Here is a 13,809-nt window from a genome sequence, read left to right as displayed (position 1 = left end):
GATCCCTTTAAAAAGCACAGGTTGGGGGGTTGAGGGAGGTCCTTCCTGCTGCTGAACGCATGTTCAGCTGTGCGTGTTTGAGAGCTGGAGCGGCGAGGTTGAAAATGTCAGCGCTGGCATCAAATTAGCATTACACACTGACATAACATGATTTGACTACTCTGCTTACTTCTGGAGCATGCTTCTAACACCCGTTCGACTGTCACCACCAAAATGGCATCTGGTGCAGGCCACACTGGCAGTGTGCATGTGCAGCATGGATACCTTTTGATACCAAAATGGCACTTTTAGCTGTAAAGCCACAGGCACTACAGTACCAGATTTTGCGTCCTTTGGATCTAGAATTAATTATAGTGGCTGTTCGGGAGGCAGGAGAATGGGAACCTGAATGTAGATTCAGAGGGAGACAAGCAAAGCTGAAAATGAAAGGCAGCAAATTAGTAAGCGATTATGAAAGATAGAGAAACAAAGGTAGAAAATAAAAAGAGGAGTTGTTCAGTGATTAGTGGTATATAATTCAATGCAAGGATTCTAGTGAATAAGGCAGATGTGCTGAGGGCACTGATAGCTATGATATACTTCCAAGAGTCTATTACTGAAACGTAGCTTAAAGAAGGGCAGGAAAGGCTCAACATTCTTGGCTGCAGGGGTTTTAGATTGAATAGAGAAGATAGAAAGTGGGGCGGGGGGTGCAATATTGGTTAAAAGAAACATTATAGCTGTGAGGAAGGATGGTAATGCTAGAAGGAACATCAAATGAGACCATATGGGTTGAACTGAGGAACAAAAAGGGGCAATCATACTGCTGGGAGTATACTATAGACCACCCAAACAGAGGGTGATAGAAGAGCAAATACTTAAGCAAATTGCTGGAAAGTGCAGCAACAAGAAGGTAGTAATAGTAAGGATTTTCAACTACCTTAATATTAACTGGGATAAATTCAGTGTTAAAAGATAGAGTGCACAGGATTCTTCAAATGCATTCAAGGGAACATTTTTAGCCAGTACATAGCAAGCCCAACAAGAGAAGGGGCGTTTCTGGACTTAGTTTTAGGGAATGAAGCTGGGCAGGGGGAAGGGGTATCAGTGGGAGAGTATTTTAGATGGGATTACATAGGATGTACGGCACAGAAACTGGCCATTCGGCCCGACCAGTCCATGCTAGTGTTTATGCTCCATTCGAGCCTCCTCCCGTCTTTCCTCTTGTAAATCTATCATCGTAACCCTCTGTTCCCTTGTCCATCACATGCTTGTCTAGCCTCCCCTAAAATGTGTCTATACTGTTGGCTTCAACCACTCCCTGTGATGGCGAGTTCCACATTCTCACCACTGTTTGAATAAAGAAGTTTCTTCTGGATTTCTTGGTGATGGTCTCTAGTTATGCTCTTCCCCACAAGAGAAACCATTCTCTCTCTATCCATTCTATCAAAACCTTTCATAATTTTCAGGACTTCTATTAGGTCACCCCTCAGCCATTTTTCCAAGGGAAAAGAGATCCAGCCTGTCAATCCTTTCCTGATGTGTATACCCTCACATTTCTGGTATCATCCTTGTAAATCTCTACACCCTCTCAAGTACCTCTTTATCCATTTTTTACGATATGGTGACCAGAACTACACACAGTAGAATCATAGTCGTGGTGGTAATCATAATTTGTTTAGATTTAGAGTAATTATGGAAAAGGATAAAGATAGACCAAAGGGTGAAACTCCCAAATCTAGACCACCCCAAATATCAAAAAACGTAGAGCGTAGGACAAGGCAAAAAAAGACGAGCTTATGTCAGATAACGAGAGCTCAGTACTGCAGAAAGCCTACAGAAGTATAGAAAGTACAGGGGTGAAATTTAAAAAAGAAAATTAGGAAAGTGAAGAGAGGGCATGAAAAAATCTTGGCAAGTAAAATCAAGGAAAACCCAAGGATGTTTATAAATAAATAAAGATCAAGAACATAACTGAGAGTAGGGCTGTTTAGAGACCAAAAAGGCAAAATGTGTGTGGAGGCAGAAGATGTGGGTATGGTTCTCAATGAGTACTTTGCGTCTGTCTTCACAAAAGAGGGATATGAGGCAGACGTTGTAGCTGAGGAGGAGTGTGAAATATTGGATGGTATAAACATAGCGTGGGAGTAAATATTAAGGGGTTTAGCATCTTTCAAAGTGGATAAATCACCAGGCTGGGATGAAACGTATCCCAGGCTGCTAAGAGAAGCAAGGGAGGAAATAGCAGAGGTTCTGACCATCATTTTCCAATCCTCTCTGGCTACAGGCATGGTGCCAGGGGACTGGAAGACAGCTTAGGGCTGGAGCTTTACGCTGACAACCAACCCCCCTACCACTGCCCCCCACCCCCCCCCCCACAAACAAAGCGGGCTGAAGGCAGGGGGGTGTAAAATTTTCCCTTAAGAGATCAATAACCAGGGGGCATAAATATAAAGTCATTGGCAGAAGGATTAGAGGGGAGTTGAGAAATCTTTTCACCCAGAGGGGGGGTGGGGAGTGTCCTGGAACTCATTGCCTGAAAGGGTGGTAGAGGCAGAAATCCTCATCACATTTTAAAAAGTACTTGGATATGCACTTGAGGTGCAGTAACCTAAAGGGCTACAGACTGTGTTGAAAAGTGGGATTAGATTGGATAGCTCTTGGCTGGCACAAGCACGATGGGCCAAATGGCCTCCTCCTGTGTCATGAATTTTCTACGTATGTATAATCCAGAACCCCTTGAAAATAAAGCAGAAGATATACAGACTGTGACTATGCAGTTGGTTCTGAAGAAAAGGACTTTGAGCCAGTGTTTTCTGTTTCTGTGCTGCCCAGCCTGTGGTTTTCCTTTCCATTAAAATGAATGGGATTAAAGTTTGGGCTGGAAGTTGCATAATTGGGAAAAATAGGAAGTGTTGGAAACATTGAGCAAGTCTGGCAGTTTCTGTGGAGATAACAGAGTTAATATTTAAGATGTGGATCCTATGTCAAACCTGAAATAGTCTCCTCTGTTCTCTCACAGGTGTTAATTGATTTGCTGTGTTTCCAGCATTTTTGTTTTTGTTTCCGATTTCTAGCATCTGCATTTTCTTCTTGGCACAATTAAAAAAAATCCAACCTTTAAATCTATTCTAGCTGTAGTGTAAGCTCTGTGCTGTTTCAGGGGATGGAGGACTGGTCACTTAATGCTTTAATTAGCTCAGGAATTTCTATCACTGCTTGTAACCTGTTCATTTGTTTTGGTCACTTTATTTAAGGAGTGATGTACTTGTAATGGAAACAGTTCATGGAAGTTTAACTAGGCTGATTCCTGGGATGAGGGGTTTGTCATATGAGGAAAGGTTGAGCAGGTTGGGCCTATACTCATTGGAGTTTAGAAGATTGAGAGGTGATCTTATTGAAACATAAAAGTGACTCATGACAACACAGAGCATGTGCAGAACGATCGCAGACATCATCAATGTGTGCGAGCCTTTGCCAGTATGAATGCGTGCATGCATGTGGATGATGTCATCACGCAATGATGTCCTCACCGTCTCCATTCAACCGAAGAGTACCTCGCTCCCTTCCATCACCCCTGCTTCAATTGCCGCTTCACCCCGCTCAATCCCCGCCATGCCACTGCCTTCCCTCAGCCACCCGCTCCTCCTGCCCGCTTCCCCCCATCTCAGCTACTCGCTCCCACCCCACTCGACGCACTCCCCCCTCGGCCACTCGCTCCAGGCCTCGACGCTTTCTCCCCCCCGCCAGCTGCTCGCTCCAGATCGCTACTGCTACCCCGGCTTTCCCTCGGCCAATCATACCCTGCTCTTCAATTCCTCCCCCCAGCCCTCAGCTCCAAGCCAGGCCGATTCTCTCCTCTTGGCCATTTGCTCCCACGTTCAATCGTTCTCCGCACGCCGCCCAATGGAGCAAGGTGGGCTACAAGGGGTGACGGGGCAATGTGGGAGCGAGTGGCGGAGAGGAGGGAAGCAGCGCGGCCTGGAGCTAGTGGCTTGGGGGGGGTGGGGGGAAGCGAGTGGCCGGAGAGTGGGGTGGTGGGGGGGGAGCAGCGAGGCTGGAGCGAGTGCTTAAGGGAAGGCAGGAAGGAGCCAGTGGTGAAAAGACAGGCACAGGAGGGACCGATAGAGAGCAGCGCAATGGCAGGAAGGAGCAGGCAACTGTTGGGGGTGGGAGGGAGGTGGCAATGGCAGCCATTGAGGAGATTTTCATGTTGAATTTGTTTTTTTGTGATAAATTGAGCAGTGCCATCTTTAATCCTGGCAGCTGCCTGAAACAATGGAAGAGGCTGTATTTGCACGACTGCCAGTACTGCGCCACCTAGTGGTTGTGTTGTCAGCAAACGCAGCCTTGAAACATATATAGTTTGGGGGGCAGGGGGGTTCTGGTTTGACAGAGTAGATGCTGAGAGGATGTTTCCCCTCGGGGAATCTAGAAATAGGGGGCAGTTTCAAATTAAGGGGTCTCCCATTTAAGACAGAGATGAGGAGGAATTTCTTCTCTGAGGGTTGTTAGTGTTTGGAATTCTGTACCCCAGGGAGCAGTGGAGGCTGAGTTCTTGAATATATTCAAGGCTGAGGTAGACAGATTTTTGATTGACAAGGGAGTCGAGGGTTATCGGAGGCAGGCAGGAAAGTGGAGTTAAGGCCACAATCAGATCAGCCATGGGACATAGGAACAGGAGTAGGCCATTCAGCCCATTGAGCATGCTCCACCATTCAGTACGATCATGGCTGATCATCCACTTCAATGCGTTTTTTCCATGCAATCCCCATATCCCTTTATGTCATTGGTTTTTAGAAATCTGTCAATCTCTGCTGTAAACATACTCAATGACTGAGCTTCCACAGACCTCTGGGGTAGAGAATTCCAAAGATTCACAACCTTCTGAGTAAAGAAATTTCTCCTCATCTTGGTCCTAAGTGGCTTCCCCCCTTATTTTGAAATTGTGACCCCCAGGTTCTAGACTCCCCAACCAGGTAAACATCTTAGCTGCATCTACCCTGTCTATCCCTTTCAGTATTTTGTAGTTTGCTACTCCTGTACTCAAATCCTTATGCAATAAAGGCTAACATACCATTAGCCTTCTTAATTGTTTGCTGCACCTGCATGTTAGCTTTTAGTGACTTATTGACGAGGACACCCAGGTCCGTTTGTACATCTACACTTTCTAATCTCTTACCATTTAAGAAATACTCTGCACATCTGTTCCTCCTACCAAAGTGGACAACCTCACATTTTTCCACATTATATTCCATCTGTCACATTCTTGCCCACTCACTAAGTCTGTCCAAATTCCCTTGTAGCCGCTTTGCAACTTCCTCACAACACACATTCCCACCTAGTTTTGAGTCATCCGTGAACTTGGAAATATTACATCTGATCTCCACATCTAAATCATTGATATATATCGTGAACAGCTGGGGTCTAAGTACTGATCCTTGCGGTATCCCGCTGGTTACAGCCTGCTGATGTGAGGATGACCCTTTTATTCCGATTCTGTTTTCTGCCTATTAACCAATCCCTAATCCATGCCAGTATATTACCTCCTATCCCATGTGCTTTAATTTTGCTAACCAACCTCGTGTGGGGGACTTAATCAACAGCCTTATGAAAATCCATGTATACTATGTCCACTGACTCCCCTTTATCAATTCTGTTAGTAACATCCTCAAAAAACTCCCAACAGGTTTGTCAAACATGATTTCCCATTCATAAATCCATGTTGACTATGTCCAATCAGGTCATTATTATCCAAGTGTTCATTTATCACATCCTTTAGAATAGATTCTAGCATTTTCCCTATTACTGATGTAAGGCAAACAGGTCTCTAGTTTCCTGTTTTCTCTCTCCCTCCCTTCTTAAATAGTGGGGTGACATTTGCGACCTTCCAATCTGCAGGAACTTTTTCAGAATCTATAGAATTTTGGAAGATGATCACCAATGCATCCACTATCTCCATAGCTACCTCTTTCAACACTCTGGGATGTAGACTATCTGGTCCTGGGAATTTAGCAACCTTCAGCCCCATTAATTTCTCCAATACAACCGTCTTTCTAATACTAATCCCCTTCAAATCCTCATTCTCCCTAGTCCTTTGGATCTCCAATTCTGGGAGATTTCTTGTATCTTCCTCAGTGAAGACAGACACAAAGTAATCATTTAGCTTCTCTGCCATTTCTCTATTCCCCATTATAAGTTCTCCTTACCCTGCCTGTAATAGACCTACATTTGTCTTAACCAAACACTTCCTTTTTACATATTATGGAAGTTTTTACAGTCAGTTTGTATGCTTTTGCTAGTTTACATTCATATTCTAGGTTCTCTTTCTTTATCAGTTTCTTGCTCCTCCTTTGCTGTATTCTAAAATCCTCCCAACCCTCAGGTTTACTACTATTTTTGGAAACTTTACAGGACTTTTCTTTTAATCGTATACAATCCTGAACTTCCTTCGTTAGCTATAGTTGACTGACTTTTCTTTTTGTGTTTTTGTGCCTTGAAGGAATGTTTAGTTGCAGTAAACTATGTAATCATTCTTTAAAGACTATCCATTGCCTATGTACTGTCATACCTTTTAATGTATTTTCCCAATCCACCTCAGCCAATTTGCCCTCATACTTTTTTTTTATTTCCAAAATATACTTTATTCATAAAAATCTGTATTAAAAAAAAATGCATTGCCAAACAGTTTCAAACAGCACCAAGTCAAAAATTCAAACAGTGCAAAGGAGGTCCGTTTCCTTCTATACAATCATGAGTTGCCTCACACCCCTTCCATTTCATTTGTCATACCATTAACATTTTTACATTTTACAGCAAATGAAAATTTTTCTGATACAGTTCGAGGGGTTTCCCATGGGTCCAGCCCCTCCGTTCAGCTTGGTGGGGGGACCTTACACAGTGGTCTTTCCCCATTGAGCCTTTGCTGCGGCTGCCCCAAGCTTTAGTGCGTCCCTCAGCACGTAGTCCTGGACCTTGGAATGTGCCAGTCTGCAACATTCGGTCGTGGACAACTTTTGCGCTGGAAGACCAGCAGGTTTTGGGCAGACCAAAGGGCGTCTTTCACCGAATTGATAGTCCTCCAGCAGCAGTTGATGTTTGTCTCGGTGTGTGTCGCTGTAGAGCACAGACTCCTGTGTTACAGAGCTGCTTGGGATGAACCTCGACAAAAACCACTGCATCTCTTTCCACACCTGCTTTACAAAGACACATTCCAGGAGGAGGTGGCAACCGTCTCTTCCCCACCACAGCCACCGTGGGGGCATTGTGTGGAGGGGGCGAGACTTTGGGCGTGCAGGAAGGATCTGACTGGGAGGGCTCTTCTCACCACCAGCCAAGCTACATCTTGGTGCTTGTTTGAAAGTTCTGGTGATGAAGCATTCCGCCCGATGACTTTGGCGGTCTGCTCGGGGAACCATCCGACAGGATCCACCGTCTCCTTTTCTCGTAGGGCCTTGAGAACATTCCGTGCAGACCACTGCCTGATGGATCGGTGGTCAAAGGTGTTTTCCCGCAGAAACTGCTCCACGAAGGATAGGTGGTATGGCACGGTCCAACTGGATGGAGCGTTCCGTGGCAATGTGACCAGGCCCATCCTTTGCAACACCGGGGACAGATAGAACCTCAGCACGTAGTGACACTTGGAGTTTGCATACTGGGGATCTGCACACAGCTTGATGCAGCCGCACACGAAGGTGGTCATCAGGATGAGGGTGACGTTGGATACAGTTTTCCCGCCCTTATCCAGAGGTTTGAACATCGTGTCCCTCTGGACCCGGTCCATTTTGGATCCCCAGATGAAGCGGAAAATGGCTCAGGTGACCGTCACAGCGCAGGAGTGGGGTATGGGCCACACCTGCGCCACGTACAGCAACGTGAGTGCCTCGCATCTGATGACCAGGTTCTTACCCACAATGGAGAGAGATCGCTGCCCCCACATGCTCAACTTTTGTTGTACCTTGGCTACCTGCTCCTCCCACGTTTTGTTGCATGCCCGGCCCTTCCGAACCATATCCCCAGCACCTTCAGGTAGTCTGACCTGACGGTGAAGGGGACAAAGGATTGGTCAGCCCAGTTCCCAAAGAACATGGCCTCGCTCTTGCCGTGGTTAACTTTGGCTCCCGAGGCCAGTTCGAACTGGTTGCAGATGCTCATCAGTCTGCGCACGGACAGCGGATCCGAGCAGAAGACGGCGACGTCATCCATGTACAGGGAGGTTTTAACCTGAGTGCCTCCATTGCCTGGGATTGTCACCCCTCTTATGCTCGCCTCCTTCCTAATAGACTCAGCAAAGGGTTCAATACAGCAAACAAACAAGACAGGGGGAGAGAGGACAGCCCTGTCTAACTCCAGATTGGATCGGGAAACTTTCCGACTCCCACCCATTGATTGAGACTGCGCTACTGATGTTTGCGTAGAGCAGTTTGATCCAATTGCAGATTCCCTCCCCAAACCCACCTCAGCCAATTTGCCCTCATACTTCATAGTTTCCTTTGTTCAACACCCTGGCTTCAGATTGAACTACCTCACTTTAAAACATAATGTAAAATACTATCATATTATGGTCACTCATCCCTAAAGGTTCTTTTACAACATAATTATTAATTAGCCCTTTCTCATTACATAATACTAAATCTAAAATAGCCTGGCGGTTTCTCAACATACAGCTCTAGAAAACCATCTCTAACGCACTCTAGAAACTCATCCTCCACAGCATTAGTGCTCATTAGGTTTACCCAGTCTATATGCAGATTGAGATCACCCATGATTACTGTATCACCCATGCTTCTCTAACCTCCTGATTAATTCCATGCCCCACACTACCACTACTGTTTGGTGGCCTATAAACAACTGTTACCAATGTTTCCAGCCCCTTGCTGTTTCCTAGTTCCACCCAAACAGATTCCACATTTTGTTCTTCCAATTTGAGATCCTTCCTTACTAATATACTGATTCCATCCTTTATTATCAGCGCAACACCACCTCCTTTTCCTTTTTGCCTGTCCTTCCTAAATGTCGAATATCCTTGAATATTCAGTTCCTAGTCTTGGTCACCCTGTCGCCATATTTCTGTCATGGCAATTAGATCATACCCATTTACCTCTATTTGTGCCTTTAAATCATCTACCTGTTGCGAATGCTGCGTGCATTCAGGTAGAGTGCCCTTAAGTTTGTCTTTTTGACATTAATCTGCATTCTAAGTCTAGTTGATGCTCAGCTTTGTTTCGCTTGCCTTCTAATTTCACTTGCTACTTTTCTACTTCCTGTTACCATCTTTACTTCCTTCCAATTTGAGCAACACCTCAGGTTCCCATCCTCTGACAAGCTAGTTTAAATCCTCCCCAACAGCACCTGCAAATCTCCCTGCGAGGATATTAGTCCCGGTCCTGTTAAGGTGTAATCCATCCATCTTGTACAGGTCCCACTTGCCCCAGGAATAGTTCCAATGTCTCAGAAATCTGATGCCCTCCCTCCTACATCAATTCTCCAGCCACAAGTTCAATTGATTAATCCTCCTATTCTTATGCTCACTCGCATGTGGCACTGGGAGTAATCCTGAGATTACTATTCTTGAGGTCCTGCTTTTTAATTTCCTTCTTCACTCACTAAAATCTGCTTTCAGGACCTCATCCCTCTTCCTACCTATGTCATTGGTACCAATGTGGACCACGACCTCTGGCTGTTCAGCCTCCCCCAGAAGGATGTCCTGCAGCCGCTCCATGATATCCTTGACCCTGGCACCAGGGAGGCAACACACCATCCTGGTGTCACGTTTACTGCTGCAGAAACACCTGTCTGATCCCCGACTCTCTAATCCCCTATTACTATTGCTCTTTAACTCTTCTTCCTTCCCTCCTGTGCAGCTGAGCCACCTGTGGTGCCATGAACTTCGCTCTGGCTGCACTCCCCTGATGAGCATTGCCCTCACCTATATCCAAAATGGAAAACCGATTAGCAAGCAAGATAGACTTGGGACTCTTGCATTACCTGCCTGGTTCTCTTAGACTGCCTGGCAGTCATCCATTCCCTTTCTGCCTGCATGCTCCTAACCTGTAGTGTGACCACCTCCCTAAATGTACTATCCACGTAGTCCTCAGCCTCACGGATGCACAACAGTGACTCCAGCCACCGCTCGAGTTCTGCAGCCAGTGACATTTCCTGCAGATGTGTTTGTCTAGGACATATGGTGCATCCATGACTTCCCTCATATTTCACTTGGCTGAGCTGACCTGCCATACTGTAACTTCAAAAACTATTTATTACAATTAGAATAGCGTACCAGTTACTCACCAATCAGCTTCTTCCCCGTACCAACTTAAGAGCGCTGAGAAAAGGTAGAAAAAGAATGGTTGGCCCCTCCCTCCCTACACTGAGGAAGCCCAGCTTTTATACTTTCTGAAAAACAACTGATTCAAGCTTCTGAAAACCAGTTTAAGCCAACTACCTAAGTAACAAGCTGCAGCTGCCCGCAGAGAGCTTGTATACCCCTGTTTTAAGGCTGGAATAAAACTGAACTTCTCGAGGAGTAATTTTTAGTAAATTGCTAAATTGAAGGAAAAAAACTAGACTTTAGATAGAAATTAACCCTTAAAATTCCCTCTCATCAGACTCACCAGCTTTCAGTGCAGACCACCATGATCTTATTGAATGGCAGAGCAGGCTTGAGGGGCTGAATGGTCTACTCCTATTTCCTATATCCTTAAGTTATGTTTGTACACAATAGCAATTAATTCACAGTTGCATGCAGCTCCTTTAAAAATGCATATAGCATTAATTTGATGTGACAATTAGTTACTATGCAGATATATTGCACTGTATGAATGAACAGTCTCCTATTTTTGTGTACAATTCTTCAATGTTATTTTATTCAAAATGTTTAATAGGTTCAGGATAAATTGCTGTCCCATTGATAGCAGATATCATAGAAGTGAGCAGATATTGGTCATTATCACTGAAACTGATTAATCACACTTCTGTTTGTTTCTCTCTTCCTCCTCACGCCATCGCCCCCCCCACCCTACCCCACCCAACAGCGTTTGTTATTGCTATACTCCGTTTTTCACAGCTTAAGTCAAAAGTAAGGAGACCATGGCTGAATATTTTTGCGCTGATGGCACACTGCCTGTCATCTTTTGGACTGACTTTAGTGGCTAATTTTCAGGTATAACTTCAAATTCTTCGATAATTAATACATCATCTTTCATACCATCTGTTATAGTGAAGTACTTCACAGTACATAACCGCTTTTGAAACCATCAACTTGTCACCGTGCATGTAAGGTACATCTTGGCCTAGCGATTACCCCATGTGGCGAGTAAGTTCTAGAAATTTACTATGTCGTCAAGGAAATGTAGTGTGAACACCCTCGGCAACTTGAGACCATTATTTTGTACAGATACAGAACATGATGGGCACATGCTGCCCTCAGTGTCAGAGAGTAAGTCACATGTGGGGGAAAGGAGGTTAGTAGGACCAAGGAGGGGAGGAAAAATACGTTTCAAAAGGTGAGTGGGGAGGGGTGGCAGAAACCCTGGTGTAACAGTGTGAAAGGCCATTCCTCTGAGATTTATACCAATCTTTCACTGAAGTTACCACTGCTGATCAGGGAGACCCAGTGGAAATTCCACCATGTTGTCTTTCCATTATCAAACTATCAGCAGAAGACATTTGTCCACAATTTTCAGCAGTGCAATGAAATCCACGATTTTTTTCAACTCTTCAAAAAGACAGTTTTTTTTCATTTCCATTTCTTTGAATCACATAATCAAAACAGATGAGGAATGTCATGCTTCTCATTTTAGCATTCCATTTTAAAATAAGCTGATAGTTCCCTCACTGCAACATCCAAAATAAGTCTTAAATGATTCCTTGGTTTTTGCTTCCATTACCTTATTTGTGATACATTTATGTGTTGACCTCCTCTTGATCTCAGTATGTTTTTGAAGATTTCTACAATGCCCATGAGAAGATTTGTGTGTAGGTGGTATGAACAATGTCAGGGAACTCTTACTGCAGTCAATCCAAAAGCACTATTTTCAGCACTGTTCTGCAGAGGAAGTAGCTTTGCCCTTGTAGCTTAAACATCTACAACTGGGCAACTAAAAGTAAGGATCTTGAATTTAAAAAAAAAAAACCTGAATGCTTTCGACATTAGTCCCAAACTATTTGGCAGCATATTTTACTGTAAAGTGGGGAGGTTTATAATAGTTTTAATTAAACAAAATTTTTAACCTTAACATAGACTTTGAGTCTCTGCACTGACAATGACATTGTACTTGCAGCAATAGAAGTGTGTTTCGTGTTTAAATAATAACCCAATTTTTGATACTCCCAGCTGTCCAACAATGAGAAGGTGCATAATACAGGCCTGGTCTTCACCTTTGCTTTTGGAACTGTGGCCTGCTGGATCCAGGTTCCTCTGACTTTCCAGACAAATGTAAACAACGAAGGGCGAAAAGTTGGAGTAGTCCGTGTTTTGCTTTCAATAACAGTCACTGTGTGCCTCAGCTTGTGTATCTTTTGGCCTATTGGTATGTTGAATAGAAATGGGAATAATGAATCAGAACAATCAAACTGTTTATTATTGGAAGTTCCATGGCAGCCTGACTTATAAAGCTTTTCTGGTTGAGTTTGATTAGATGCCAGATGTCAGAGATGCCACAGATGCTCAGTGGGTAAATGATCTCCATGTTGTGGCCATCTATAGCCATACAGAGCTGGGCGGCCCAAGTATTGACCCAAGTGCATGCTGAGTTTGTTAGCAACACCTGAGAAAGGAGTACAAATGTTGGACACAGTTTCCTTTTTTTGTCCCCATATGCTGTCTAATTAGCTATGTATTTCCAGAATTTGTTTTAAATCTAAAGATTTTCAATTTTTCTTCCACTCGCTTCCAAATTCAGAGGTATTTTGTGCTTCCATACAAAACATCTCTAACTTTGCCTGTATAATTTGTAAATTAATGCAGACTTTTAATTTGTATTTGGTTGGATTTGAACCTGATTAACATGCATGACAGTCCATCATTTTGTGATGTTACATGTTCACAAGTCAATCACAATGATAATGCTATTGGTCAGTCACTGTTGTGCTTTTCTATAATTATTTATGCCAAAAGCAAAATTATTTACTATATTCCTTAACTAAGTTGTAAATAGATTTTTTTATGGTTGCTCAACATTACTTCATACATGGAGCAAGAGCCCAATGGGCAATGGCCACGTGTTTTCTCCTCTTCATTGGGACATTTGCAATTGAACTTCGACATGCTAAATTTGTGATCCATTGCATTGACAGTCAACAAAATGCAGCAAATCTTTCAGAAAGTGCCTCCACCATCATCAAAGAGTTCCATTCAGATCACTTTTAGAGAAATGTATTAATGACAGTGTCATTCCAGTAGTCCAGAATATTAATGGATACTAATTTTTACTTTGAACCTAAATTTAATGTTTTAAAACTTCTGTTTGTGCAATATTTCTGTGACATTAAATCTTTAAACATTTAAACTTCTTTGGTACCTTATTACTGATAATCTAATCGTGGCTTTACACATTATTGCTGGAATGGGTCTTGAAATTTAAAAGCAGATAGCGTGAGGACAGACAAGCTAATCCGATGTAGAAAACTGAGATAGGTACATACCAGATAATCCTTGGGTGAATGGGTTGACAGGCATGTGATTCTGAGCTCCAAGTGCCCATGGTCCAGTCTTGGACTCCTATACCATTCATTCCCTAACACTGTTACATACGAACATACAAATTAGGAGCAGGAGTAGGCCACTCGGCCCCTCGAGTCTGCTCTGCCATTCAACAAGATCATGGCTGA

At 43.8% G+C, this 13,809-nt stretch overlaps 1 protein-coding gene across 1 annotated transcript in view; it reads left to right on the top strand.

The window, feature by feature from the left end:
• Positions 1 to 13,412, top strand: part of tmem150c (transmembrane protein 150C) — a 35,370-nt gene extending 21,958 nt beyond the window's left edge. Inside the window, exons 7-9 of the mRNA XM_068013920.1 lie at positions 11,013 to 11,140; positions 12,314 to 12,491; positions 13,137 to 13,412. Coding sequence (XP_067870021.1) covers positions 11,013 to 11,140; positions 12,314 to 12,491; positions 13,137 to 13,348 — 518 coding nt within the window. The 3' untranslated portion in view covers positions 13,349 to 13,412. The remainder of the gene's footprint in view (positions 1 to 11,012; positions 11,141 to 12,313; positions 12,492 to 13,136) is intronic.
• Positions 13,413 to 13,809: the final 397 nt, after the last annotated feature.

The sequence above is a fragment of the Heterodontus francisci genome, chromosome 1 (genome assembly GCF_036365525.1).
Source record: "Heterodontus francisci isolate sHetFra1 chromosome 1, sHetFra1.hap1, whole genome shotgun sequence".
Lineage (NCBI taxonomy): Eukaryota > Metazoa > Chordata > Chondrichthyes > Heterodontiformes > Heterodontidae > Heterodontus > Heterodontus francisci.
This window is presented reverse-complemented; position numbering and strand designations above follow the sequence as displayed.